Below are 12,295 nucleotides of genomic sequence, written 5' to 3'. Positions count from 1 at the left end.
AATATATATTAACAAATCTTCTACAATAACAAAATTGGGCTGAAAATCTACTTCCAGTCCGTGTGGACATTCTACTGGATGGTTCGAGCTAATTTTTTTTTATTCTTCTCAGAATGACCTACAGATATGTAATCAAGCATCATCAGACCATAAAATTAAATCTCCTTCTGAAAATTCATCAAAAAATCCTCATTTATTTCTTAACTGAGGGAATTTTCCTAGGTTATTACTCTTAGGAAAATCACTATGAAGGTCTGTTGATGCATGATGCCATATCAAGTAAAATAAAAAAAATCAGCTTATACCATCCAGTAGAACATTTGGACAGACTAGAAATATGTTTTGAGCATGCATTTTATCTGTGGAAGGAAAGGAAAGAGAAAAGCGTGGGAGTTGGGAATGAGACATGTTGTAATTGGAATGTTTTTAACCAATTTTTTAAAATAGATAACATTAATTCATAATAACATCACTGTGCAGCAGCATTGGTCACTAGATTTTTAACTATTTTTTTTAATTTATAACATTACTTTGAAATAATAACACTGCAAAACAGTAAGGGGCCACTAGTAAAATTGTTTAGGCAATTTTACAGAGCTTTTTCATTATATAACAAAGGCATGTATGTAGTCACCCATTGAATACTAAAAAATACACACGTAAATATTGTTAAGTCCGTAAGGTCTTAACAACCAGTATAGGTAACTATTATATTTTGTTGTAGATGCTGCAGATATACTACATGAATAATGAAACAGTAACAACATTAGTGTTTTAATATCTCTTGGATGAAGTGTACAGTGTTGATTTAAGGCTAGAATCAGAGTAAAAAGGAAAGTTTTAGTTGAGCACAAGACTGTAGACCGATTCTTTATCTTTTCATTTGACAGCATCACTAGCAAAGCAGTAGCTCCTGAACAGAAAGCCTTCTATATTGTGCAATTTGCTAAATGTGAATCAGCAGTTGTAATTCAACATGCATTCCATAGAAAGTTTAATTGTAATTCTCCGATTGATAATAAAATTTTTCAATAACATAATCACTGAAAATGACCGGATGTCTGTGTGAGTGAAAGGAGGGTGTCTGAAGAAAATGTTCGACGTGTCAGGGAGTCTTTGCTATGTAGTCCTAAAATATCTGTTAGGAAGGCCAGCCACAAAGTAGGAATGCTGGTGTGATAACAGTGCGAAATGTTTTAAAGAAACACTTACGTATGCATCCATACTGTTTACAGCTGATACTGGGTTTGAAACCTACTACGCTGTGTTTGCCAACTTTGCAATCAAAATGTAGCTACAAGAAGATGATAACTTTTTTGATTGTATTGTGTATTGTAATGAGTCAACAACTTACAAGAAAAGTTAACAGACATAATGTTTATAACTGGGGGTCAGAAAATACTGATGAACTCTTACACTGCCAAAGATACTTCCCAAAGTTAAACGTTTTCTATGTAATAACCTGATGGTAAGTTTAAGTTCTTTTCCACTGAAGCATAAATAATATTTTTTTGTACACCTGTATTTCTCAGTGTTGTATGTTTCAGTCATTCATGAAGAAACTTAAAACAATTTAAAAATATATCTGACTAGTGACCGTATGGAAGCAGTTCATAGAAACATAATTTGGAAATGTCTATTCCTGAGTTACAATTAGTGAAAAAAATAGGCCCAGATTTCTACTTAAAAGTTAAATGTATGCATAATTATACACATAAATTTATCTTATAAAGATAGATTTATTCTTAGAAGATAAAATGGGGCTAACTGAAATTTTTTTGAAGAAAATTTGTGGTTTTATGTTTTTTGACTTGAAAAGTGACCCTCAAAAACAACACCTGTATTTCTTTCTGAGAAAATTGTAAATCCTAAACAACTGGATTTATAAATTACACCTTACTAGATTTGATATAAATTTTCTACCTTAAATGGCCAGTAAAAAAAATTAAACTTTGAAACAATTCGTAGGAAAATTTAATTCTGAGAAAATTAATGTAACATCAAAAAAACAAATAAAAGTTGAATAATTTAATCTTTATTTGAAATAAAATGACTGAAAGATGTCAAAAAAAATATATAGTTTTAAAAAACCAACATCTTTTTTATATTCCTAAAATCAAAAACTGCAGAAATTATATAAACGTTACTAATGCAGCCTCTATACATATGAATAAAATTTTTTTTTTAAATTAAGTAAAGACAAGCATAATGACAGTCATTAAAGGTAATCCCATAAAAAAAATTATAAAACTTAATCATATTTAAAATTGAATTTCAGTTTTTACATAATGACAGATTCATTTCCAACACCATATTTTATTGAATTCCAAGAACACCTTGATGATGAAGGATAAATTGTGATCCAATATACTCAACATAGCCTTGGCATAGTCTTATAAGAATTTCTTATCATTGGTTAATCACACAGGTATGCGTTTCTGTCTTCAGCTACTATAACACAACTGTCTTGAAGTAGGTTCTAATTTATTTGCTAATGAGGCAATCAAAAAAGAAAAAATACATAAGTTAATTCACAAAATAATCATCAGTAGGGTTCTGAAAATCAACAAACCGCAATATAGTCAGCGACAAAATGATTGATCTATTTATATTTTATGAACAGCTTATGGAAAATGTGTGTAAATTTTGTGCAAAAAAATAAATAGCTTTTTTAGAAGATGCTTCTGTACTGGTACAACAGATGATTTTCTCATATGATGGGGTATCTTTAAGTTTTAGAAAAAAAGCTAGTTTACAGAATATAGCTTATTTTAACAGTCAAAATTGATATGAGTCAATTACTTGGCCTCTGTGGAAACCTGACCTTATTTATTATTATACATTATATGTTTATTACACACACTACAAAGGTCTAACACTCTCCGACTTTAATTTTTTTTATTTTCAATCTTGATAAAATCAATTTTATCAAAATTAAACTGAAAAAACATATTTATTTCAAACTTAAAAAAATGGTATTTTGAATCCATTTTTTTAGGGTTTATAGAATTTTCTTGGGAACTTTGGGAGATAATAGTATTGGAACACTATTTTAAAAATTTTGGGACAAAACAAACAAAAATTCTATCACGTAACTTTATATCAAGAATCTCAGTATAGTCTTGTTTTACTATGCAGGCAGAAATTAGGAAGAACATTTTTGAGAGCCATTATTCGAAAAAAATAGTTTCTGGACTTATGTTTATACGCACCTTTACTTTATAGGTCTTTAGGTCTTTATAGGTCTATCTTTACTGTAGTGGAGGATATCCTGAAACTACTATTTTTCACCAGACACCTGTATTTTGAGTCTTGTTCTCACTGGTCAACATGTTAATGAACAATTTAATATGTTATTTATTTATTCATAAGGGTAATCAGATGACCGACTTTTTTTTCTTTTTTTTTTTTAATATTCTTATGAATATTCCTAATTCTTATGAATTAATTATTTGCCACTATGCCTATTTACATGGTAACTGGTAATACTATAAACAGCAGAAAGAAAGTAAAAATAATATGAAAAAGATATTGATTCATTTCAAGGAACTGACCACTGAACAGCTTATGGTAATTCATTCTGCACTGAGCTTGTGGTAACATATCCTTGTGTCAGCACAAGGCCCCAGGTATGACTGTATCACAGTGGAGCTCCTCGTCCGACTACTTCCTTAGAGGACCAAGGACTACTTCCAGTAGTCCTTGGTCCTCTAACTAGAGTATATAATAGGTTGCTCTTTGCTGGCCACTTTCCAGCGTGTTAGAAATGTGGAGACTTGGTGTTGTTGTTCAAAGTTGGTGACAAACATCCTACTGTTAGTTCTTCTTACCATCCACTAACGCTCTTGTCTGCGATTAACAAGGTTTTTGAGAAGGTCCTATATTTGCGTATTAATGCTACATTGGTCACTCATCATTTGCTAACGGACAACAAGTACGGTTTCCGACCGGGCAAGAGCACTGAGGATGCCATAATAAAGGTGATGGATATAGCTTCCTTTAGTCCATGTAAATATGTATTAGGGATTTTTTTGGACATATGCGGGGCATTTAATAACTTTTGGTGACCCTCTGGCCTGTTTCAGATGCAGAAGCGTAAGTGTACACGAAATGAATTAGAAGTGCTCTCAAGTTATTTCAGTCATCGAACAGTTTCCCTGCATGATGCAGAGGTAGTTTAATCAAGATATTTGATCATAGTAGGCTCCTTGGTGGCTAGGGTCCCAGCCTAGGCATTGGATTGGCTGGAGGTAGGCATACTGGCATCATGCCACAGTCATATTGGTGTTGTTTGTGATTTGATTAGGCGCTCCCGCTGGTAGGGGGGGCCGCACCACCAAGGGTATGGTAGCCGATGCAACCAGGAACATGGCTTCGTTCCACTAGTGATGATCCTGATCGTGACTTGGTAATGCCACAAAAGACTCCATGATGGGATCGGGTGGGGATGTGGGCTCCTGCGCAGACCAGAATGAAGTTATGTTCCCCTTGTAAGGTGATCTAAATTGGTCGTCTTATCTGTATGTAGGTCTGAATTTCTATGTTCGTAAAACGTAATTTTGATTGGTATTTACCAATCAATAACCAATTTTATTGGTTTACCTTTCAACTTGTTCATTTTCTGGGGCATTCACAGTCATGAACAGTGCTGTCAAATCTGGACTAGGCACGGGATTCACACTTTTGAGGTTTTAGTTAGTTTGAGGGAATCATGTTAGGTTGGATGTGAAGATGTCCATTTGAGGTGTATATGAAGAAAAAATTTGATTTGTAATTTACTGATGCAAATGTCTGCCGAGGCATTTACATCGATGGCATTCCAACCGAGACCTGGCTGATGACTGTGAGATGTAATCAGTTAGAAGGTCTAAAGACAACCTCCGGTAAAGCCCCTCAAAGCTTGGAATGGAGGGGGTGGTGTGGCGACCAGTAACATCACAAGGTGGGTGTCTTCCCCCTACGGGGTTGGGATATGTTAAGAGTAAAAAGTTATAGAGGAAATTTCATCAGGAGAGGAGGAGATTACAACCTCAGCAGAGCAACAACAACCTTCCAATGAAATAAGGGAGATGATGAAAGCATGGGGAAACTGTTGCATCATACGTTGAGAAGCATCAGCCTAATAAGGCAGCAGCTAAGCGTGCTATAAATTTATTTAACGATAATGCTATGTCTCATTTTTTCAAAAACTATGTCTTTAGAAAACTTTCTTGTAAAAAAAGATGTACTATAAATAATAAATTACATTATTTTAAATTTGAGTCTTCTTTTTGAAATTGAACACATTATCCTATTTTAACTGATTCCTATGATAAAAATTGTTTCGCTTAACAAGCGTGTCAGATTATGAGTAACATTAGGGAACAAATTATGCTCATTAAGCAAGGTTCCATTTTATAGACAATTTAATTATTATATTCAAAGTATTTTAACGTGAAAATTCAAGAGAATTAGTCAAAAAACAGTTTCATCTTTTCTGCTCAAAGTACCATTTAATAGAAACCACTAATTCCCCAATTCTGTCACATCTCGTCTCACAACATTTATCTTTTTCATTCCAAATCTACCACCTGTTTTCCTTTTTCTATTTCCATTTCCAGATACCACTGCACTTTTTGATTACCCAGCATCTAATCTTTCTACATAGCCAAAATCAGTAGATGGCATGTAAAATTCTATATTACCTTTGTGTGTCTAAACTATGAACAAAAAAGTTTCTAAAGAGAAGAGAGATTACTGATATAACACAATGACATTTTCACGGCAATATTGATGTTTTTACACATTGCTGCTCACTGTCTGCAACAGGTTTTTTCACCTTTTTCACTTTTATTCACCAGTTTCAACCAATAGTTTACAAAGCACATATACATAACCAAAACTCTAAAATAAATTAAAAATATTTTTATTCATTAAAATATTTCTTTAAAATACCAAACAATCATTCTGTGATCTTTAAAATACCTTTTTTTTCTTTAATATTATTATCAGAGAAATCACGATAAGATCTCAAATCCATTTTTGAGCAAGGAAATCTGAAAGAAAAAAAAAATCATTAGGGAATATTACATTTAAAAAATTTTTCAATTAAGCCAAACGAATAGAACTCCTTGCAAGTAGATAGATGAAAAGTTGGAAAACAGAATTTTAAAATTCAATGAACAGATGTATGTCAAACAATTCTTACATTTCAGTATAATATTCTAATAAACTACCCAGTTTTACTTTTTTTTCTTTCAACAAAATATTCCATTTCTTTTTAAGTAAAACACAACTGTAATGTTATTAAAATTTAACATAATAGAAAATAAATTACTAAGAACTCTAAATTACCAAAAGAATGAAAGCAGAATGCCATGCCACAGTTGGCGCAGATTTAAAGCAGGTGCTAATTATTATTAACATTCCTCAAATTTGCTTCTATTCTTCTAAATGTTGTTTAAACTATACTCAGGTTTTTCCATAAATACCATTTATTTCTTATTAATTAGAGCAGACAGCCAGCTTATCACAGAGGGCTTTTTATTTTTGCCCTTTGACAGGATTGTGGGTCATCCCTCCTTTAAATGGCACAGTTTCCAACTTGGACCCATTTCTGAGTAAACTCCATTTAAAGATCTTTGAGCCGGTTCAAGTAGCTTATTTGTACACCTGCAGTGACAGCTGCCATGTGGTGTGTATTCCTGTCTCATAATCAAGATAGATGTCTTGGGTTCAAGTCTACATGTCCATTTTTAGTAACTTATTTTTCCTTATGTACACAGTAGAGCAATGAAATTTATAGTGAAATAAAACAATGAAATATAGATACTTTTGACACTACAAACACTGACAATAAAAAAAATCTGTAATACTGAAAAAACATTTACATGCACTTATCTTAGTATGAAATATTAATATTTCATCGGTTCTTTTTTTTTTTTTTTATAATCACCCTAAGGATTATAACAGACATGGATTCGAGTGGATGAACTCACACAGTTTGGACATGTATTTCATTTACTTTGTGATTTCATCTTTTTTGGTTGGTTCTTTCGGTGACTTTTTCAGTACGGACGATTGGGATTGATTGGTGGAATTTTTATGGAAGTGTCTTGTCAATTTTTTGATTATCGATTAACAGGCTTACGTTTTTATTCTACCTTTTACGAGATCAGCTTTATTGCCTCTGACAATAGAGGCTATTTTCATTATTTACATTGAGGACTGAAGTTTTGTTATCTATCAATAATATTACCTTTTTATTAGTTAATGGACAATACTTAATATTATTATGTTGTCTTATCTCGTGATATAATATTAAATAGAATATTATTTCTCGGTAATGATAATTTTATATTATATACTGGCATTATCGGTTTAAGCGATAGCTTGGTTAGTAGCTTGAGTACAAGAGTTACATTATTGATATTTAATTAGTATATTTAATTTATTGTATTATTTTTTTTTATCTTACCGGCCCCTCCATAATAATGGAAGGGAAGCCAGCAGAAGAATTGGAGGTCGCCCCAGAGCCTATGATGTTGAGACAGGAGGCAATGGAGGATCTGCCCATCCTGGTTGCCACTGACGCTGCAACATCTGACACGCTGGTAGAGGGCTTGCCCCCCAAAGCGACTGTGGAGGGCAGGAAGGGGGCCAAACGGCTGAAGGTGAGGCAGTCCTACACCGAGGAGGACATACCTCTTGACATGGAGATGATGATCTGGTGGTTTGAAAAGCTACTGTAGCTTGTATATACTATACTGCCCTATAGTTGATGGGTTTGATAATGGGGTGTCCTCGCACCAACTTGCAGATTTTATAAGAAATGTTTGGCCGAAAAAGGCCTTTCACAATACAGTGGTTGGCCTTCTGGACAGAAGAGATGGTGCGTTAGATATAATGGCCATTGTGGATCTCCATGAAGCGACTGAAGGACGGCTGTTTGACAGCTAGGCATCGTGGCACCTGCAGGTGTCCTGGCTCTTAAACAGACCTGGGCTTAGGGCTAATAATGTCCTAACTGCCACTTTGGAGGCCAGACTTATTGGTGGGTCTCCTGATGACATGATGCCGGTGAAGAACAACTTCCACATAGTTTTTGTTCTCTGGTAGTGGTGGCAACCTGGCGCAGGAACTAACTGACGCTATCGATAAAGTAATTACAAATAATAGTGGATAACTGGTGATTATCAGTCATACATATGACCTAACAGCATGGAACATGTGAAGTAGTCACTCTCTGTAGTAACTATATATCTGTTTAAACACAAATTCAGCTAAGTGTTCTATGAGATGGTGTTAAGTATTACTACACCATGGTGATTTATCCCTAACTTCTACAAAAATCTGACCTTAACCCTAACTTCTGTCCACAGAACATATTAGCATCTGAACAGCTCTTGATAACTCAACAAAACTGATAGCTAATTGACTAGGGCCATGATAATGTGGCACAGACTTTGGCCTTGCACAGGTTACTTCTTGCTATGCAAACCTGCTTCACAAAATTTAGATCTTGTATTTTTCTGATCGTAAGAAGCACATCTACAATGGTATATTAAAATATGAACAAAATTTAAATTATCAATTAATTGCTCAGAATTACCAAATAAAGTAACTACTACATTCTGTCATTTTGTGTGAGTAGGAAGTCTTCATTTAATTGATCAGTGTGTTCTCTCTTTCCTTAAACGGTCTAAAAAATCATATAAGGGTCCGTTGGTAGTACGATAAGTATTAAATTCTAATCAATTCATAACACTATATCAGGAAATGGAAGTGTGCTGTTCCTTCAGTAATAACAGGAACTACTCCAGCATTTGGCTATACAGATATGGAAATCTAGTAAAACCTTGGGCAGGAAATGTTACAATATATATGTATTATTTTTGTTTTACGTAATGTTTTGAAATATATTAACTATAACAATTATAAAATGTTAAATTTTCTTGGCTGGTTTGTGCAAGGTTAATCTTAAAGCAACTAATAAAACGACTGAAAATACTTTATAAAAAAATTCTGAATCTAAATGTCTTTCTTTTCTTGAACGTCATAATATAAAACATCACAACATTTTCACCCCTTCCTTTTCTGATTTCATCTACTTTGGTTTGATCTTCTATTACTGCCTAATAAACTAAGTTTGCTGCTATGATCAATGAAACAATATATATTCATCGGCATCATTTCATCCAGTCAACTGACAAATAATTCATATATAAAATGTTCTACAATTTGTTTTAAGTTGTGGTTTAAAATAGCTAATAGTCTAACATAATATTAATTACCACAGGGTTTGGCAAAAACATCCGAAATCTTTCAACTACCGCAATGCTAGTTATACAAAATTTTAGGTAATACAATAATTTAGGATATGTAGTTCAGTACACTCGGTAAGTATAAAACTTATGATATTCATAAAGTTTATTATTAGTAAAAAGTGAAACAAAATGTTTAATCTATTATTAAGTTTACGAAAAACTGCAATATCCAATTCAATAATGCTGCATAATTTATAATAAACAATATTATCATTTTAAGATTTACTGAAAGATTAATTTTCAGAATAGGTAATTGCATCAAAAGAAATAAAAGGTTTGTTGAAAAAAAATTATTTTTATTACTAACCTTTCAATGTTAGTTCACGAATCTCTCTGCGAAGCCACAAACCTATCGGCTACGAAATACTAGACGATAGTTTAATTTGATGGAGTAGATCTGTCCTTATCGTATGTTTCTTACAATATAATACAGATTTAAATAAATGTTATGTCTGTCAGAATAATTCATAAATTTTAATCGAGCTTCATCACAATGTTTATGCTTCCTCCAAAATCAATAACCTCTATCACTTACTGTGTAAAAGTTGTTCTTTCACATTGTTTGGTGAGTTGGTACCCAAATAGGTTTTTGGTACGTTTAATTGAAATGAAAATATCTGGCATCAATCGTAAATCTTCTTTGTCGAAAAATTAATCGCATTCCATATCTGTAAACAAGAACGTTTAGATATCAGGTATCAAAACAAAACTTGACGCCATGAGACGGGAGAAAATTGATCTACAAGCAAGCAAATATGACAGTTCATTTAGCATTTTTTTTTTTTTGCTAGAGCATTTTTAATAACATGAATATATAAAAAAAATAATAATTCAGATTTTTAGTTTTTTTAACCGAAAACACCAACGCAAGTGTCACTTCTTTTTACCTGCATTAGTCTTTTTCAATGCGTTTATCGTTTTTCGATATGTCTTCGATTTTGCTCATTTTTCTACCATAAGAACTTTTATATAGTAAATTATTCTTCGGACGTTATCTTTGTCACAACAGCGGTTTTTTTTCGAGTCTACTGTTTGGAGGTCCACTTCCAGCTGATTTCATATAATTTTATTTGCTTTTCAAGTTTTACAGCTTGTCAAAAATTTACCTACCGTAAGAAAGGGTATTTGATACCGTTTCACAATTGCTTAAAATATATTTTATTAATTTTTGTTCTTTTAATCTCCTCAGTCCCTTTGTAACCTATAGATTACATATTTTTGGTACGCCTTCAGATTCAAGGAATTTTTGAAAACTATTGCAAATACTTATATTGATAATCTCCCTCTATGAATCATGAGATCCTGCCGTTGTGAGGGGGCTTGAGTGCTCAGTGATACAGAGTAGCTGGACCGAAGGTGCAACCATATCGGAGAGGTATCTGTTGAGCCAGACTAAGGAATAATTCCTGAAAGAAAAGCTGCAGCTCTTTCAGTAGTTGTTAAAGTCGTAGATCAGGACGACTTAAACGACCATATCAACATCACTCAATCCTCTGAGTACTGCGCAGCTGAAAGCAATGGAAAACTACAGCTCCTTTTTTCCGAGAAAATATAGCTCTCTGCATTTTCATATAACAAAGATGGAGGCGCCTTCCTTGGTAAAATATTCCTAAGGTAAACTAGTCCGCCGTTCGTATCTCAGGGTGGGGATTAATAAGGATGGGGTCACCATCCTTAAATAGACTTTGGGGGTTGGCGTCCCCACGGGCCTAGCCTCTGCAGCTATTCTTCCCACTATACAGTGAGCTGCAGAACACTTTACATTGTACACATATACTACACCAAGAACACTACATAAATTACAACACACAATTACACAACAACATCCTACACTGATATTTCTTACATTAACACTCGGTGGTGTTGCGACATCTTACGAAACGCAACCGTAACCCAAGGTGGGAACAAATCGTGCCGATGGGTGAATGGCTCTACGTAGTGAGTCTTGAACGATGTCCTCTGGGCACCAGGGCGAACCCAGTTGTACTTAGCTCTAGCTCCAGTACGCGTGCGCTCTGCTGGAGTGGTCCATTTTTCGCCGGTACTCGTGGGACCAAAATTTCTGATCCTATAATTAATCCCAAGATGGTTGGTGGTCCATCTGAAAAAACCACCAAATTAAGTCTTGCGAAGAGACCTCGATCAGCTTTGTCTGACGAGGATAAAAGTTCTATGGAAGAGAACTACAAATCTTTAGATTTGAACCTTAAAAATATTCGATTCATTGTTCTCCGAAATAGTCAGGAAGGTGGCTCCCTACAAAAGGTTTCACCTTTCCTAATAAATAAAACTGTAACAGGTGCAAGTGGCTCCCCGAAGAACATCAGGAAATTACGCGACGGATCGATTCTGGTTGAAACATTCAACGACGAACAGAGTCGATCAATCTTACGTCTCCGTAATATGGGTGGTATAAATATAAGTGCTGAAAGCCACAAAACTTTAAATACGAGCAGGGGTGTAATTTTTTGTCGAGACCTCTTAGATATACATATCAATGAAATAGTTGACGAGCTTTGCCACCAAGATGTTGTTGAAGTGAAACGTATTATGAAACGGCAGAACGTAACAGAAGAACCGACACCGTCTCTTATATTAACATTTAATCTCCCTGTTCCACCAGAAAAGATTAAAGTGATACCCGTACCTCTCGGTTCGGGTACGACCATTCATACCCAACCCACGGCGATGTTTCAGATGCCAAGGTTTTGGTCACACTACAACATCTTGTACAAAAACTGAGATCTGTGCTCGATGTGCTAAAGAAGGTCACAATGACACTAACTGCGAAGAAAGTGAAAAATGCGCAAACTGCAGTGGTCCACATACAGCCCGCTCCCGAGATTGCCCAATCTTTAAAGAAGAAAGGGTAATTCTCAAAATCTGTACGGAGCAAAAGTTATCTTTCCCGGCCGCACGAAGAGAATACAAAAAGTTAAATAATTCACGGAACCTGGTTAAACCAGATGTATCTTTTGCCACCGCTACAT

General features: G+C 34.2%; 1 protein-coding gene across 2 annotated transcripts in view; it reads right to left on the bottom strand.

Moving 5' to 3' along the window:
• LOC142331166 (uncharacterized) overlaps positions 1 to 10,037 on the bottom strand; it is a 109,895-nt gene extending 99,858 nt beyond the window's left edge. For both annotated transcript variants that reach the window (XM_075376875.1, XM_075376874.1), the window contains exons 1-2: positions 9,613 to 10,037; positions 5,965 to 6,035 (exon numbers count right to left, since the gene is read on the bottom strand). In XM_075376875.1, coding sequence (XP_075232990.1) covers positions 5,965 to 6,019 — 55 coding nt within the window. In that variant the 5' untranslated portion in view covers positions 6,020 to 6,035; positions 9,613 to 10,037. The remainder of the gene's footprint in view (positions 1 to 5,964; positions 6,036 to 9,612) is intronic.
• Positions 10,038 to 12,295: the final 2,258 nt, after the last annotated feature.

The sequence above is a fragment of the Lycorma delicatula genome, chromosome 10, assembly GCF_047948215.1.
Source record: "Lycorma delicatula isolate Av1 chromosome 10, ASM4794821v1, whole genome shotgun sequence".
NCBI classification, from domain to species: domain Eukaryota; kingdom Metazoa; phylum Arthropoda; class Insecta; order Hemiptera; family Fulgoridae; genus Lycorma; species Lycorma delicatula.
The sequence above is the reverse complement of the archived record's forward strand: the minus strand, read 5'-3'. Positions and strand labels throughout refer to the sequence as shown.